The 18,988-nt window shown below is 35.1% G+C and overlaps 1 protein-coding gene across 10 annotated transcripts in view; it reads left to right on the top strand.

The window, feature by feature from the left end:
- Positions 1-18,988, top strand: part of PCNX1 (pecanex 1) — a 129,467-nt gene that overhangs the window by 44,301 nt on the left and 66,178 nt on the right. For 5 of the 10 annotated variants that reach the window (XM_037031512.1, XM_037031510.1, XM_037031516.1 and 2 more), the window contains exons 8-9: positions 5,885-6,017; positions 11,334-11,518. The exons of 3 other annotated variants lie outside the window; for them this stretch is intronic. In XM_037031512.1, coding sequence (XP_036887407.1) covers positions 5,885-6,017; positions 11,334-11,518 — 318 coding nt within the window. The remainder of the gene's footprint in view (positions 1-5,884; positions 6,018-11,333; positions 11,519-18,988) is intronic. 2 more of the 10 variants (XM_037031511.1, XM_037031515.1) reach the window with 1 other exon arrangement.

The raw sequence follows: 18,988 nt of genomic DNA, 5'->3' as shown, positions 1-18,988 counted from the left end.
GGGTGTGTGCCATACATGTAAATTGAAGTCTGTTTTTTTTGAACCCAAATGTCACTGAACATTAGAAAAGACAAAGACTACTGCACAGACAAGAACATAGAAATTAAAGCTTTGTAGTTTACTAAATAGAGGGACTCTAGATTCCAGCGAATTAATTTTCTGATCTTCTGGTCCACGTGGCAAGTTAGAAGGAAATCAGTGGGAGGGGCAGGGTACTTGCAGAGCAAAAGTGATGACAGCAGATGACATACTCTGCTAACACTAAAGGAGGAGCTGGAATAAGCATATAAAACCAAAGCAAAACACCACAGTGATGTGGGGTCGTTGAGTGCAGGAACAGATTGTCTTTTTAATTTTAATAGTGGTCAGTGACATCCTAGTATCATAACTTAATACGGTATTGTAGTATAATCCAAGAATAAATGCATATGGTTGTTATGGGAAAAATTACAGTAATTAATAAATAGCAACACAGGAATAACCACTTTTGTGCATTCATGACTGTGAACCTACTTTTGCCCACCCTATATGTGACTGACCATAATTCATTACGGAAAGATTGTATTAGTCTATACTGAGAAGAAAGCTTAGACGTGTAAAACCATATAGAAAAATGCTCATTAGATGCAATAAACAGGTTTGGATGTGTCAGTCACTTGGAAAAATTATCCTAAAAGCATCAAAAAAAGTGGTATTTATTGATGAGGCAAATAAGTGTTTGTGTGTGGAATCCCGAACACCAGCCCACACCTGATTCTGTGTGGCAGGAATCGACATGATAGTCTTTCCTTTCTACAAGCAGTGAAGTTCTGGGTAAGGGATTGAATGGTTACATTTTAATACCACCTCTAATTACTAACTGGGTACTCTGGTAAGCCATTAATTCTGTGCCTCAGTTTCCTCAGTTGTAAAACAGAAATAACTGTGTAGACTTGTCTCACAATTAACTATGAGACTAATAAGCTTAAGTATGTGAAAGTGTTTTGTAAGTTATAGATTTATTATGGAAGTGAAGACACTGATGCCTTTTAATCATTTGAGTTTTCTTTTTTGAATAGGTCATGGCAAATACTCTTCATTAGTGTCCCCTTGTTAGTTGAATCTCCTGACAATATATATAAAATTGCTTTTGAGTGTAGCTTTTTGGGAGAGAGTCAGTGTCTTTCATCCTATTCCCAAAGGATTTAAAAAGATTAGGAACTACCTAGGAAAGTAATTCTTAAACTGTATCTTTTAGGAATTGTTCTGTATGAATTACGACTCCAGAGTTACTTTATTTCCTAAAAACATTTCTTCTACCCAGCTATTTTTATTTGGCTCTCTGGGGCTGTGGAAAATATCAATAAGGATATGCAAATTCTCTTCAACTCAAGTCACAGCTAATAATTTTGTTACTTGCTGTTGTTTGTTGATTTACTTGTCAAAAAGAAGATTAGTCTTGCCCTGGCCTGGTGGCTTGTTTAATTGGAACATCGTCTCGTAAACCAAAAAGGTTGTGGGTTTGATCCCCAATCTGGGTGCAAACGGGAGGCATCCAGTTGATGTTTCCCTGTCACATTGGTGTTTCTCTCTCTGTCCCTTCTCTCTAAAATCAATAAAACATATCCTTGGGTGAAGATAAAAAAATAGTAGAATAGTCCTTTATAGTGTTTTTACAGATGAAAATTATTTTAATTCAGAATGAGCAGTTGTTCAGTGGATTCTCATTCTTTGCCCTCCCAGAAAAATGGTGCTCATAAAAAAAATATGTTTCAGTATTAGAACAAATCTTTGCACACTGGTGTTAGTGGCATCCTTGGCTGACATAGGAAGTCAAGACAGGGAAAAGATGAATAGGTAAAATGGATTTCATGCCTACACTATAGTATTTCTTTAAAATTTTGCAAATCATTTAAATGTTGGCTCTGGCGGGCTAGCTTAGTTGGTTAGAGTGGTGTCCCAATGAGCCAAGGTTGCAGGTTCTGCCCCTGGTCGGGGCACATACAGGAATCAACCAATGAGTGAAAAAATAAGTGCAACAACAAATTGATGTTTTTCTTTCTCTAAAATCAATAAATTAAAAAAATTATTTGAGCCCTGGCTGGCGTAGCTCAGTGGATTCAGCGCGGGCCTGCAAACCACACAATCGCGGTTCGATTCCCAGTCAGGGCACATACGTGGGTTGCAGGCCAGTTGCCAGCAGGGGACTCACAAGAGGCAACCATACACTGATATTTCTCTCCTTCTCTCTCCTTCCCTTCCCCTCTAAAGATAAATAAATAAATAAATCTTTAAAAAAAATATTTGAAATTTTTGTTTGTTTTTAAATATTTTACTTATTTATCTTTAGAGAGAGGGGAAGGGAGGGAGAAAGAGAGGGCAAGAAATATCTGTGGGTGGTTGCCTCTTGCGCACCCCCAACTAGGGACCTGTCACTTTGGTTTGCAGGTTGGCAGCAAAAAAAAAAAAAAGTTAAGACTCTTGTAATTAAAAAAATACATTTAAAAACCACATCATCTAAATACATGTCCTTGAAAGTATTTCATAAGTCTTGTCATTATGGTTTTTCAATCATTTGAATATTTGTTATTTTTCTCCTTTGCCTACACATGCATAAAATTTAGTTGTACCTAGAGTTCCGAATCATTACTGTTTGCATTTTATGCTCTTACTATTTTACTAGTTAATTTCTTTCTTTCTTTTTTTTTGCCAGGAGACACTGAGTTTTAAGCAATATCAAAATATCAACTTCAAAACCTGGTTTTAAAGTGTTTTCTCTCTGCTGTCTAGTTTCCCATTTTAAAGATTTTGTTGTTGTTTTTCTTTTACAAAGTCAAAGGATTCAAAAAGAGTTTATTGCAGTTGGATTGTGGAAGTGAATTTTCATTAAGCTTGGCTATAATTTATGTGACTGTGCTTATGGCATATTATTTTAAGTGTTTTTAAAGACACTTTTCTTGACTCTGATAGAACGGACTCCCTATGCTCTGGACCCTATGCCAAATAGAAATGTTCTGTGTAAGTGGCACATTCCCAAAGGCATTATTTAGTCTTGTTTGTTGTGCCCATAGATAATGTCGTGTTTTCGGTTGAATGTGTGATCCTAGACACTGTTAAGGTAATTGCTGTATTAAGCTTTGAAAATTCTTTTAGCATTAGATATTTATATACTGAATATTAGAGAGGACAATTTAGACAATAACCATAACTCCATTTTAATACATTTTTCAATGGATGCCTAAACTTCTTGATATGTTTACAAAACTATTAAGGAAGTAAGAAGTGTTAATATGTGTAGTGATTTTGTAGATAACAAAATATAAATGGTGTGTAAAGAGCAAAAACAAATTGTCTTTTCTGAAGCTAAAGAACAGTTTGTGTTAAGTAGACACTGTAGTTTGGCTTCTCATCCCATACTATGGAGTAAGTACTTTTACTTGAAATTAGCTCCATGAAGTCTTCAGTGGGAGAAAGATAGTAAAGAAGACTGTTTTCCTATTTCCCATTCTCAGTATCTGGTGATAACTTACTGCTTTTTTCCCCAGTTCTTCTGAATAAGTTCAGTACATAGTATGGATTAAGTTATTCTCCATAAATTATGTCTGTATAAATTTTATTCTTCTATTTTGGTTGAAGGAAAGTATCTAAAATTAGAATGTTTGAAAGTTTCTCAGTGAAGTGACTAGACCTGTAAATTGACCAATAGTTTGTTACAGTAGAATAGAAATCTTCAATATAAGTTCACAAAATATTAAATTGGTTTTAAATTCCACAACCCGAGATCGCCTTACTGATGTCTAAGAGCTGTGAACAGTTAACAGCAGTCTCTCACCTGGGTCTCCCTGTCCCCCATGTGGCTTGTTCCCTTTGCTCTGCTTCCTTTCATCCAGCGACACCTCGCCAATGTAAGTTTTCCCCCGGTGACAGTGCTGGTTATGGTTTTCTTTTGTCGAGTTCGAGGTTGTCAGAAACAGGCAAAGCACGCAATATGCTTTGTAGATTGTGGTACAAAAAGGTGCCCTTGACTTTTGGAATCAGCACTGTGCTGTACAACCTCCTATGTTGATGGAAATGGTCTGTATTTGTACTATAAAATAATGGTAGCCACTAGCCACAGGTAGCTGCTGAGCACTTGAAATATGGTTCATGAATCTGATAAACTGAATTTTAAATTTTATTTAATTTTAGTTAAGTTTAACCACAAATGGCTAGTGGCTACTACATTAGACAGCATGGTCTAAATGACCAGATTTGATCATCATCATTTGTTCTCACAAGTCACATATAACTTTGCATGTGTGAGCTTATAGATCGTGTCTTTCTCACAGCAAAATTTTCATTGTATCAGTAAAACTAGAGAAAAAAGAAAAGAAATATTAGCTCAAAGAATCAGTTGTGGTTTGGATCCAAAGCTTAATTCTTATTTAGCTGCCTAACTTTAAAATGTCACTGTAGTATGTGAGCTGAAAAAGAAATAAGTGTACGTAAGTATGTAATTATAAATAATGTAAGCATCCTATAATTTGTGACTTACATTTCTTACTGGCAGGAGCTTGCCAAATGTGTAAACTCATTCTGTGCTTGTCATCCCTTCAATAATGAAAACAGTACCTAAAGACAAAGCAGTCGGTGTCTTCTGGAGGTAGTCCGTATATCACCAGTCATGATGGATTAACTACACAAAGAATATTTACTGGTACAGCCTGAGGAGGGGATGAAATGTAAACATTTAAAAGAATAGTTTGTTTATTGATTGGCATTTGCATTGATGGAAATGGCTGTTGCTAAGCAGGGTAATGATTTAAGAATTGGTGATGTTTTAAAATGTGAAGAAGGCTTACAATAGAGCTGAAATCTAAATATAATATTCTTGATTTTGTAATCCATTTCATACTTACTACAAATGGGAGTTTTCATGTATTTGGAAACAGTGCTTCTATACTTAGTTGTTTTGTCTTTAGTCATATTTCATTTCAAAATATCCTTTCTATAAATTAAAATGATTCTTAAATTATTTAGATCACTAGCAAACAATTGTTTTAAATTTAGATGGATAAACATAATTTTGCATATTGTTTTAGAAACTCAAGTTTATTAGTATCGTTTTGTAAAATTTTATGTAGTCATTCTGTTAAGCAATTGCTGTGATTTTTCTCATTGTGTATTGTTTTTAGTTTGTACCTCATTGCTTTTGGATGAAGTTAGGAGTTTCCATACTTGCCTTTTTGCTGATATTTGCTTCCTGATGTTGAGGGGACAGTGCTCGGGGCATAGAGTTGATCAAGTCTGATGGCAGCAAACTGCTTCACGGTGCATACATGTTCTTCCTGCCTTGAGTTGAACTTTTTAAAGACTGGCCGTGCATCCTCACAGTCAGTGGTTTCCTTAGTGCTGCCAGAGTTGTGGCCCGGGGTAGGATGAGGCACACCTAGGGCCTTGTTCCTGGGCATCAGAGATGAGGTAAGGTCATGGCCGCTTTTTCTGTCCTCACGAGAGTAAGAAACTAGGGCCCCGTGCTGTTGGTAGGAACTAACACACAATTATAAAGGCTGACTTAATTGAAGGGGGAAAGAGGAATATGGAGCTAAATAAGTAAGACTTTTTGAAAAACATTTAAAACATAGATCTTAAAACAGGAAATTGAGGTCGAAGAGACAATGGGGAGGACAGATAATACAGGTCAAAGACATTGTTTTTAAAGGAAAAATTATCCTTAAAGAAGTGACTCATGTTTTGTGTATTCCTTACTATGACGGATTAACAGTATATGTAAGAAAACCATTTAGCTCAGTTAAACAAGTTCCCTTTACCTTTGAGGGTGGGAAGCCAGGGAGAGAGAAAGGCACAGCTGCTAGTTAAATGTCCGACCTAGGCTCCTATTTGACCTAAGTCTGTCTTAATGCAGCAGCACAGGCCAGCGAGGAGGCGGTGGCATTTCGCCGTGAACGCAGCACTTTTAGGCGCCAGGCAGTACGGCGCCGGCACAATGCAGGGAGTAACCCTACCCCTCCTACCTTGCTCATCGGATCGCCCCTAAGGTACGGTATCTTAAAGTTCCACCAAGCTTAGCATGCCTGTCACAGACGTTCTAACGTGTTCTGTCCGTCCCAGGAAAGCATTGAAACAGCTTTGTTTTTCTCTTTATTCCAGTTTCTCTCATTTACTTTTATGCTCTTTAGGTTTTTTCTGCATGTGACCATGGACCTATTGCATTATGCATGCCTTATGTTGCACTTCTTAACAAAATGATCAGATCGGTGTAGCCAGTTTTCTTTTGGGAAAAATCACATTATAGTAGTTTTAGAAATGTAAATAGAGGCCTTAAGCCAGCTCTTCATTTTTTGTACTCCAAATTAATAATAGTACAACATCTTGACTTTGTTTAATACAAACAAATATAGACTGAGTATTCCTCAACAAATATAAACTTGTTGAGTAATAACAGATAACTGACCTCAGCTTGAAACTAGTTAGATTATTTCACTAAAATATACATTTATTTTATATTGCTGAAAAATTGGTGTTTTTATTTCATAATCACCAGGACCTGGTAAATGATATGAAATTGAAATATTTAATTTGTGATAAAGTATGGCTAGTTGGATATATATACATATTTTTGAATGCACATTATGTTGAGTTTCTTGCCTATTATAGTGTACTGAACAAAAACATTTTAATTTTTTTCAGTATCCTAATTAAGAAAATGTCTATTTTTAATATTGGGAACAATATTAAATTTTATTTTATTTGTATTCCTTTAAAATTTTGGTGTTTTCAATTTTGTCAAATCTAATGAGACTATGTCTTGTGTTAGAATTATAAAAGTCTGTGCTTTTTTAAAGAATACAAATATAAACAGAAATACTGTACATGTGCTTGCTTAAGCAGTGCATGTATTATACCACATACTTCTATTAATCTTTGTGTTTGAAAGCGCCATTATTGAAATTGTTTTTCTAGATTTCCCCTTGAAATTTGAAGGGCATTTGATGAAATAATGGCTGGTGAATACGTGGAAGGTTGGAAGAGAGATAAATCACTTCCTTTATTAAAGTATTGTTCTTTAGAGTAGCAGAATCCTTACTTCTTTATTTTATATTCTTTTAGGATTTATGACTTGGTTATTTTACATTATAATCAGGAACTTCATCTTTCATAGGTCATGTTCCTAATTAATCTTGCAGTAATACATAATTCCGTAAAAAGTAATGTAGATTAGTTTAATCCATATTTAAAATATAAAAATGGGTAGGCACCAATTCACAAAATATTTGATCTAGAAACCTTTTCTGAGCTCCTTTGCTTTTTAAAGCCCTCGTCTCCTGTTTCCGTCCCACCTCCCTTCCTGCGCTTCCTGAGCTTTTCTTTCTGCCGATGGGTTTGGGGTCTGATACCAAACTGCAGAAGGAGCTTAGCATTTTATTTTACTTTTTCTATTTTGTGTTTTCTAACCTCTTTGTCCCTTGAATAATACTTGCCATAGAGCTTTTTGCTTTCCTATTCACTCCATGTTGCTATTTCTTTATCCTTTAATTCTTTGCCACAAACAAGTCTGCTGGACCCCACTCATCAAACAAATATAGACAGTTTTTTCCTCCCCTTGGTGGAATATTGAAGAACTGTGCTCTAACTCCAGCCAGTCATGCAGGATTTCTCCATGTTTTTGTAGAATTTTAAATATTTCACTATTAAATGAAGATATGCTATAAAACTTATTTATAAACGGCTCACATTAGAATTTTTAAAAAGTCATCTTCCAGTAGTTCGTATGCAGACTTTGTCAGACTCCAGGATATTTCCAGTACAAAGGTTGTACCTGTCTTAAATAGGCTGACTTCGCCATGGGTGAAGTGATAGAAAATTTAGCTCTGAGGAATTCCGAGCAACACCGATTCAATAAAATAATCCTTTTTTAACTGCAAAAATATTCAGGAAAAGTATATTGGTGTTAATTCTCAGTGTGAGTTACATCAAGATAATCTCATCTTAAACTAAATACAGGATAGCATGGTCATGCAAAGTTTGAAAAATTTGTCAAAAAGAAATGGAATAGGTATGATAATACTTTATAATTAAAATATAAAGTAAAGTCTACTCACATTTTAAGCTTTAGTGAACAGTTTAAATGATCAACAGTCTAAAAAGCAACTGGGTAAATATGTCTCCAAGGATTGGAGGTGAATCATCAATTTCCTCATAAAGAAAATTTGCAAGAATTTTTAATGCTTATTTGAATATCCCATTTCAGAACTAATTTTAAAAGTATTTTTGTGTTGTTAAGTTAGCATTGTAGGATAGGTTTTGTAGGCCCTTACTAGTTCTTTGGTTACTAGAGATAAAGGCAAAGACAAAAATCTAAAAATTTGGTAATAATAATAAGTCTATATGTCTGTAGTTATCAACCTAAATGCGACATTTTTTAGAACTCTAGGTAATGGGGTGGAATGAAAAGAAATTATCAGTGCATTTGGGGGGAACAAAGCTTTAGTGTATCCTTAGATTTATTTTTAAAAATATCGTAAGATTAAAAGATCTGTAACCAAATAAGGTCGCAGCAGTATCTAAGCGTCTGTGATCAGGAATTCACAGAGATGATTCTGTGAAGGTCAGGAGTGGGTCCATCACGTGTTCGTTGTCTGTGTACTGTGTTCAAGACCCTCTTCTGCATGTCTTGATAATGCGATCATCCTCTCTTAGTCTGCTTTTTAGTTGAAGAGACACATGCAAACAGAACTAATAGTATGCATCAGAATATGCCAAATACTAAATAAGTGGTAGGGAGGAAGGAAAGGCCACCTGTATTCTGTCATTCCAACTGGAAATGTTAATTAGTAAGAACGCATGTCAGCGACGCCATTGATAGCCAACAAAGGCAGACCTAAATTTCTACCTTTCCTTTGCTTCGTTATAAAATAGTTGCTATCTTTCTTGAAACTGGTAGTTTTTGATATGCAGTTGTACTCTAAAAAGGATTGATTATGGTCAATTATTAGCTTTAGGTGAAATACAACCCTTGAGGAACAGTTTTCCTAATAATTTCTGGAAAAATGACAGGCTTTTAGTTGCTGAAGGATTTTGGAAACAGGAATTCAAGGGAAATAAACATTTTATGACTGGCTTTTGATGTTCAGAAACTTGACATTTACAAAAATTCCTGGAGTTTTCAGACATCGCTTGATGTTTTGAAAACCTTTCTGTGTACTTGGATATGTTGAAGATTAGTGTGTTCTCATGTGTTCACATTAAAATATACCTAACTGCCATATAACACCTTTGTTTATGACTTTAAGTGAAAAAATTGATAGCAAAATTTGTTGAGTATATATTCTGTAAAATTCTCTTCCGAATCTGAAGGGACATAGTACTTGAACTACCTAAACGTTTTTTTTCCTCAGAATTCTCTCCCTTGTGAAATTTGGTCATTTTGGTAAGGTTTGTGGATAAGTTTAGATCATTTCTGAGGAAGAATAACAGACATTATGTATGTGTAGAAGATACTAAAATATTTCATTATATTAGTTCTCAGGATTATTTTTTGATTTGTGTCTATTGTACAAAAGTTCTACTCTAAGAAAGTTATTAAATGAATACAGTTATAGCTTAAAAAATGCCTGTAAGCATCGATAAGTCAGCATTTTGTAGACTTGGTTTTTTGTATGTTGTGTACATTCCTGTGCTCTATGTAGAGTGCATATTTTCCATCGACTGTAAATGAGGACTGGAATAGGAATGTTCCAGGTAGTGGTGATTACTAGAACTTTCTGTGGTGGTTCGAATATTCTATAATCTACACTGACCAGTACGATAGACACTAACTACTAGCTTCTATCTACTCTGGTGGCTTTTAGCTATGGTAGCCACTAGCTACTTTAAGTGGCTGTTAAGTACTTGATAGGGTTAGTGAAACTGTGGAAATGACCTTTTAGATACTTTAAATTATCATATGTGGCTGCTGAATCAGACAGAGTGTATTCTGTTGCTGTAACCATAGACTTAAGCAATATATGCAGCATTTTCTACTTAGTTTTTTATTTTATGGTTACTTCAAATGATAGCTCTCTTCATAGTCTACAGCAGATGAGTTTATTTTGTAGGTATCAGAGAAACCATTGCACTGAATTCAAAGGATTAGAGAGAAGTTGATAATCATGAAGATAATAGAGTAACTGAAGGAGGACGTCCGTCTTAAGGAGCATTCTTCTCTGTTTCCTTAAAGGTCTAATGACCTTAGTAAAAGAATGCGGTATTGCATGAACATAATGTAGAGAATGACATATAATAATTATACTCAAAATATTTTCATGAATTTAATCAGTTTAAATTGAGTATTGTACTAGGAATATTAAAATTTTCAGTGTTTTAAAATAAGTATAAAAATCTAAAATGAGCTAAGAATATAGTATAGTTTCTTAATTTTAGATAATTTTAAGATAACATAATTTTTATTAAAATTTTTAATAAATGTATAAGCACAATACTAAGTATTTTTAGAATTTTATAAAATTTAGGAAAGACTGTAATTCCCCTGCGAAATTACTGGTTTCCAGATTATTCCTAAGACTTTCTAAAAGGATGGGTTCTTGTTAATGATACTATGATATAGATTGGAAAGGTACTAACAGAATGTAAGGGAACATAATTATTGTTAACTAACATCTTGTATATAAAACCTATGGCCTTATTTCAGAACTATATAGGCTTTTAAGAGAAAAAACCCTTTATGTACTAATTATACTTCTTCTGGTGTCCCAGCGGTCACTAACTCACTTGGTCAAGTTGGTGTTTGTTATACAGATTCTCTTGCACTAGTTTGTGATTTTCTTTTGACTCAAAATTATTACCTTGGTTGAATTTCATAAAGATTCTTTGGTTTTTAGATGTATAGAAATTCTGTTTTATTGTGAATTTGAGAGGTCAGAATATTTGAAAGTGCAACTCTAGAATTAGTATTGTAAATAAAAGTGCATATTTAACTGAAAAATGGGATTTATTTATTGGGGACCAGCTACAACCCACATATATTTTACGTACTTGTGATTCTTCTTTGCTGCTATCTCTTTCCTTATATATACTGGCACTTTTTTGGTTTGAGGTGGAAAAAAGTCGCAGATTGATTAATTTACATATACCTTAGATGTTTCCTGCGCTAATCACTATGAATCAGATTTTAAGGACGAGAAGATTTAAGGTGGCAGTATAACCTGTATATTTTGCAAAGTGTGTTGATTTTTATGTTACATTGAGAAAGTTTTGAGTTTTTTCAGATCCGTTTTTTCTATGTTGACTTCATTCTAGCTATTGTTTTCTCTTTTCTTCCCTGTAATGTCTCCCCAATCCATGTTTTTTCCTAGCCTTCAAGATGGGCAGCAAGGCCAGCAGTCCACAGCCCAGGTCAAAGTGCAGTCCCGCCCCCCTTCCCAGGCTGCAGTGCTCAGTGCTAGTGCCTCCTTGCTGGTGAGAAATGGGAGTGTCCACTTAGAAGCGTCACATGACAATGCATCTGCTGTAGGCGGCAGCAGTTTGCACGATGAACTTGGTATGCAGGCCTTATGTAATCTTGGTGGTACAACTTTAATGCAGCAGATAAGGGGTAACAGTGATTGCAGTTCTTTCCTGAGATAGCTTCATTTTGGAACTATGCATAAAGGCAGTTTTTATAGGATTTGCTCTGCGCGTGAGGAACATTTGACTTTCTTTTCCCTTCTCTGTTCCAACTGTTACTCTGTATTTTCTTTTGAGCATGTTTATTATTAATAGGTAGTTAAACGTATTAACAAATATTCATGCTTTGGTGTCTTTTATAATGGTTTGGACAGTTCTGTTAGTCCTTGGGGTTTGTACCATGTTGGGAAATGCTAAAAAATTATTTTGATTAATCCTTAATTTCTTTGAATTTTCCGAGTGTGCCGCAGGAAAGGCGGCATCGCTTTCTAGCGGTCCGTATGTCTAGAGTCTTCCTTTTAGGTGTGCTGCGTCTACTCTGACGCCCTTCACCTGGAGTAGAACTTACCATCGTTCCGGAGACAGTACTCCGAAGACGTTACAGCTCTATACTCATCAAATAATAACTTCATTAAATTTTCTTTTTCTCTTAATACTTAATACATCTGTAAACATGTTATTAAATAGTTAATTCTCAGAGAGGTGGTGTAGTTTAAAATCTTAATAATGCATCTCCACTGAAATACAGGTACCAGTTTCGTGCCTTAATGACAGCCTTTTTCCCCAAAGATTTCATTGATTTATTTTTTGAGGGAGAGAAACATCAATGTGTGGTTGCCTGTCATTCACCCCCCTACTGGGGACCTGGCCTGCAACCCAGGCATGTGCCCCAACTGGTGACCCTTTGGCACCCAGTCCACTCAGCCACACCAGCGAGGGCCTTCATTAGTTTTTTTATACCACTTTGGTTTCTATTTCTCTGTACAGTTTCATTTTCTTGTGCTCAGAATGCCAATGAATAACAATTTAAATGAATATAATGAAGAAAACCTTGTTATTAAAAAGGACACATTTGAAGGGATTCCATTTGTTCACTATGATTTTGTTGATCCATTTATAACTTTCATTTATAAAAATGATAATCCAGTTGTTGCTTTGCTAGAAAGCTATGTGGTGTAAGGTGCCCAAATTAGGTATAATAAAAATTCAAATGCCATTTATTTTTCTCTTCCCATTTTGTGATAATACTTAGTTACAGAGAGATATTAATAAATATTAGATATGCATATTGATTAAAATAATCTGTAGAAAATCTGTAGAAACGAAAATGGTCACCTAAGATATTTATAACATTAGAATGTGTGGTGATTTCTAAATACAGTGAAAGGGCAACAAAAGATTTCATTTTAGAATGCTTTTGCTTTTGAATTTGTAGTTTAAAGAAGCGAGGGAATCCATGAGGAGGTTGTTTGAGAGGGAATAGGGTGGACTTCAGTTGAGTTACTAGCTTTGGCTTACAGCAGTGAGACTTTTTTAGTTACAGATATGTCAGTGAATAATATCTTTTATTGATACTTCTCTTGGGTTGCTCTGGAGTTCCTGTGGACAGAGGACTTGTCAGTTTGTGGCTGTGAAATTACAGTCACCGTCACTGTTGCCCATTGGGTTTGTGGTGGTGGATCTTCTAAAGTGGAAAGGCTCAGATATTATCCGTTTGGATTTTTAGACTTTTTATTGACTCAAGCATAACATGAAAACAGTAAATGATTTTCTTTTGTAAAACTTACATTGCTCAAAAAACTTGCCTAGTAAGTTTTAATTGTAAAGTCTCATCCTAAATGCACAAACAGATTACCATATTTTTGGACCGTAAGATGCACGTAGGTTTTAGAGGAGGAAAATAGGAAAAAATTTTTGAAGTAAAAAATGTGGTAAAATATTTAATGACATAAATAATATAATATTTCACCAATGTAAATGTAAACAGAACTCAACAGCAGCATTAATAACCATTATTTCTCCCAAATGGGGGTGGGGGCGTCTTATAGTCCGAAAAATACGGTATTGAAAATGTGTGTATATGAACTATCTTGGCAGTTCTGAAGATCAAAAAGCTCTTCTGATTGGAGGTGACTTTAGCATCTACTGGTGAAGAATATTTTCTTGAAAATTGGGTTTTATCTTTTATATTAGCTGCCTTCTGAGAGCTAGTTGTTGGCCTGTGGTAGCCGAGCACTGCCACATGGAATGCACAGTAATAATGAACACGAAACAAGTGATGAAAGGCCAGTGCGTGCCTGTTCACAGCGTGTGACGTTGGCCCAGTAAGGTTCTGAAAATGAACTGCAGATGAGCTGATGGAATTGGTAGAGGCATTGATTTTTATAATATAGTCTACTCGAATATTTTTGTTTTCTACATTTTTTAATTTGACGATAGTAAGATAATTTTGTGTGAATTAATTTGGTATTATATAATCAAATATGTTAAAGTTAGCCACAATATTCTCTAAAAGTACAGATTGTTTATGAAGATATCCTTCTTCCAAATTTTGCTTCTTTAATTGAAAAATTTTAAATGTACAGTATTTGTGTTTGAAAATATATACATGTAATATGAAAAATAATAGACTTTTACTGACGAAGATACAAGAAACATTGTACATAGGACAGTGTCACCTTAGTTCGCTTTAAAGTAGGCACTTTGGGACCTCACACAGTTCTTCCAATTGCCATTATCAGCCCTGTTGTATTTTTCTGAATCTCAACTGGTGGTCTGAAATCTCTTCCCTTTCAAAGGTGACTTTAGTTTTGGGAAAAGCCAGAAGTCTCAGGATGCCAAATTTGGGCTGTAGCAGAGCTGAGTCACCTGGGTGATTTAATGTTTCCCAAAAAACTCTGTGTGAGACGTGATGCATGAACATTGTTGTGATGAAGCTGCCAGTCACGGGTTGCCCATAGCTGCAGCCTTCAGAATCATCTGAATAGTTTCTGTGGAGGAATGTTCAAGCTTAACGTAAAATCTAATGCGGGTGCGTTGCTCTACTTGCGCAGTTATTTTGGTTTGCAGGCCAGCACTTGATCCACTGAGCCACACCAGTCAGGGCTGCTTGTTCAGTCATTTTGAATGTGATGGCCACACAGTACACATGCTCACTCAGTGGCCTCTGCTGCCCCCACCCACTAGTATAGTGAATTCATCATTGTTCACACGTGTGCATTACAGTCCACTCTCCTTTGGCTGCCAGGTTACATTGATGTTGCACAAATTGGTCTCGTTATATTAACAGATATTTAATATTTAATATTAAATCTCGTTATTTAATATTATTTTAATATAAGATTAAAAATTATATTGTTACTAAATTTAAAAAAACTGTGGTTGGACTTTCTCCAGACAGACCTCGTATATATACATAATACATTTATATGAAATGCTCACACACATACACACACTCAAACTTAATATACACATACATATGTATGTTTGAGCATGTATAAATACCTGTGCACATATATGTAATTGGTTCCTTGTTTTTAATTTCAAGGCCTCTCACTGTTCTGTGTGTTTACTTTTAACCTGAGGAATAGCCCTTTTGGATTAAAAGAAACTTGCAGTCAGACATTATTAACTTAAAGGCCCAGGTAGTTTTCCTTAACTGTTTTCTATATGTTTATTCTGTGGTGTCATAGTAGATAACCATTTCTTATACTGAGAATCCTTATTTCTGTCTTGCATTTTGAGTAGCATTTCAAAGTTACTAGGTAAAACTGAATTATAAGTGTATAATTTAAAACCTGGTTGGAAAAATTTGGATGGTTTTCTTGTTGATAGACTTTATTTCCATGCAAACTTATCTTTAAAAAAGGTTCAAATGATACAAGTGATGGATAAGTTTTAAAGTTAGTATCTTTCAAAAAGGAAATTACTATCAAAGACTTTCTCTAATTCTTCAGAGTTGCTCTTTCTAAAAAAAACACATCTTAAAGGTTAATTTTCTTTCTATCAGTCTTTTATTGGATTTGTTTATTTTCAGTTGATTACCTACTATATTCTGAATTAAATTGCAGTTTTACTAAATTAAAAAAAAAACTGTGGTTGGTGCTAGATAAGTCACACAAGAGACTCTGAACTCAGGGAGCTTTGAAATTTGGTTTTGTATCTGTTAAGCTTTTTCTATAAAATTTAGCAATTACTTCTCAGTTGTCAAGTGAATCCCAATTTCTATTTTGAATTAAAACTAATAAATTGGTGAAATGATGAAACATTGTATTGCAGTTGATAGTTAAACTCAATATGTAACATAACTTCTCAGAGGAAATGCTCCAGCTAAAGTCAAATTAAGTTGGAAAATTTACATGCCTTTTTCTTTGTGTGAAATTAGTGGTAGTCATTGCTTTGAAAAAGTATATACAAAATTACTTTATTTTCATGTAAAAAATATTATTATGTTAAAGGTAAGAAGAGTGGGCAATGATTTTATGTTTATCACAACATAAATATAAAATAGTAAATACCATAGGTCGTGTTCCTCTGATAATTTAAGACTTTCCTAATTTCATTTATGTATTAGAGGTGTAAAAAGTGGTGAGTGAATTGGTTTTTCTAAGGTATTCTTTTGTTTCCTTACCGTAACAAGGGTTGACAAAGAAGGTATTCTCTGAGATAATCCGCTTCACTACAGAATTCATTAATTTGAACCTGTAGTCGGCTCTGGGAAAAGGCCTACAGGAAATTTGGCAGGATCCCACTGCCCTTTTTATTAAGCAGTTTACCCCAGCTGTTTATTAAGCAGTAATATGATTTGAAGGCTTTAAAAGTTTTCACTTTAAAAAGTAGACACTCAGAGGATCTATACTTTCAGTGATTTTTATTAGAGTTGTTCTGGTTTTTAAAAACGATTACATGTACTATGTACTACTCTGTAGCATTTGGGGCTACATCGTAAGTACTTTCCTTTCCTTGTTACTATGAACACAGATGTAAGAGGGGTCTGCAGGTCCTTGGAGTCTTCCCTTCAATCCCCTGTGTTACTGTAGACCATTTTTATTTATCTAAACAAAATGTTACATGCTTTTTGCAGCAACCTTGATGTTACCCTTTTTTTTAAATACAAAAACTACTAAATTCTATTTCTTGTTTCTTTTTGTGGGGAAGAGCAACATAAAGTGTATATAAATGAAAGTAAAATGTTTCTACTGAATGATGTGGCGGGGGGAGGGGGGGTGTTTAAAACTATAGACCAAATTTTGATGTACAAATTTTGTAAGCCTGCCAAGAGAGATGTGCATGGATATTCACTGTAATGTTGAAAACTTTAAACAACCCAAGTATCCATCAGTAGAGAACCCCGAGAGAAGTGATAGTACATCAACGTAGTGTAGTATTTGAGACTTGACACATCAGTATTGACATGAAAAACGAAGCTGTTTAGTAAGCAGAAGTGGTAAATATTTAGGAAGCGTGTAGGGAGCGATTCATTTGTCTTTGGACAGAAGGTGTATTAAGGTTGTTCAGGGGAACACAGAAACCGCTCTTGGCAGTGGCTGTCTCTGAGGGGCATGAACTTTCTTCATTGAAGAGACTACTTTAGAATCTTCTAATGCATAGTATTTTTAAAATAAACACAAACATTCAGTCTCCAAAAATCTTGATTGTTATCTTGTGGAATCTCCCTGACCTCATGCTGTCTTACACTCACTCATTTACTTTCTTACTCTTTTTCCCCCTTTGGTTTTAAATCAATTTTATTGATATATTATTTAGGTATGATAAATTGTGTACATTTAGTGTAAAATTGGATGAGTTTTAACAAATGTGCATTCCTGTGAAATACCATAAGATATAGAACATTTCCATCATCAAGAAATTCTTTGTGTCCCCATTGCCGCTCATCCCTCCCCCACCTCTGGCCTCAGGCAACCGCTGTGCTTTATGTCATTATGGTTTTCTGTCTCCAAGAAGTTCATCTAAATACAGTTACACAATTTGTGACGTTTGTATTTAGTTTCTGCTTCACTTGGTGCGTTAGTGATTCATTGTGATTTGCACGTGTTCATAGTTTCGTATTCCTGGGTGTTATTCCGGTGTGTGGGCACACTGTCTGTTGTGTCCATTCATTGGTTAATGAGTGTTTGGGTTGTTTCCAGTTGGGCTGTGGGAATCAAGCTTCTAAGCAGTTTTCAAAGGTGGTTTTACTATCTACTGGCAATGTATGCAAATTCCAGTTGTTACTATTCTTGATGACATTTGCTATTGTCGGCCTTTTAAGTTTTAGCTGCAATGGATATAGCATGGTATCTCATTGTGGTTTGAATTTACGTTTCTCTTATGACTAAGGATGATGAGAATTTTTTGATGTGCTTATGGGCTATACATACATCTTCTGTGAAGTGTGTTTAAATCTTGTACTCTCAAAATTGGGTGGTTTGTCTCATTACTGAGATGTACATATTCTTTTCATATTTTAGATAGAACTAATTTGTTAGATACAAATTATATTTTCTCCCATTCTGTGGCTTACCTTTCTGTTTCCTTGATCAGTTGTGATGTCATCAATATCATCATAACCAATTATTTAACCAAGATAAGAAAGAAAATGTGAGTGAATGATGAAATCATAGCAGAATATGAACTTGTATATTCACTTTTGGAAAGGTCCCCTGATCTGGGGATTAGATGGTAGGACTAAATACTTAATGAACTGAGGCGTGTCCTGTTAGGTCGCATCGGTAAATGTATCACGTAAATCTCTTTCACTGTTGCCAGGTAATAGACTTACCTGGCTTTCCTTACCAGTCCTCAAAAGCTCGCTTCCAAACTAGCCTCTTTGTTCTTGTACCTGCCCTTTGCTTATTCTTACCCTGTTTTTAAAACAGCACATTGTTGCACATTGAACCTTTTAATTAAAAATAGCATAGTGACCTGATTTCCATTGTAGTACCAGTTAGAGTGGTTTTAGAAGCCTAAGACTTTTAGTTGAGCCCAGGGGTTGGCAAACTACAGCCCTACGGCAAAGTCCAGCTTGATGCTTGATTTTGCAAATAAAATATATCAAATAAATATGCACTTATGTTATGTGTTTGCTGTGGCTGGATTCCAACTGCAATGGCAGACTTCAGTTGTTCCAACAGATACCATCTGGCCCACAAGCCTAAGATATTTATCTTGTCTTTTACAGAAAGTCTCCTGACTTCTCATCCAGGGAGAAGCAAAGCCATTAACCTACAAGCACAATAAATGAGTCATTTCTGTCTGCATGAAAACTCATGTTTCCTCAGAGACTCATAGTCACTAATTATAATAAGGGGGGTGCTATCCAAGAAATTGGAACTAATCTTAAAGGCCCTCTCTCAAAAGTATAATGATATATTAATCCTTATCACCATCAGAAGTGAGCATTTTTTGTAGAGTACTTAAGTTAGTCATATAGATAGATATATGTGGTCCTTTAACAGCCTTCTAAAAAAACACTTTATATATAAAGTTGCCTCCGTTGTATATTTATTTCTCTTTGCTCTGCCAGCCTCATCTGCCCTAAGAGTGATATTAGAAAAGTGAAGTC

The sequence above is a fragment of the Sturnira hondurensis genome, unplaced genomic scaffold (genome assembly GCF_014824575.4).
Source record: "Sturnira hondurensis isolate 20B ecotype Veracruz unplaced genomic scaffold, ASM1482457v3 Scaffold0021143, whole genome shotgun sequence".
NCBI lineage: Eukaryota > Metazoa > Chordata > Mammalia > Chiroptera > Phyllostomidae > Sturnira > Sturnira hondurensis.
Note: the sequence above shows the minus strand (reverse complement) of the source record. Positions and strands in the feature narration are given on the sequence as shown.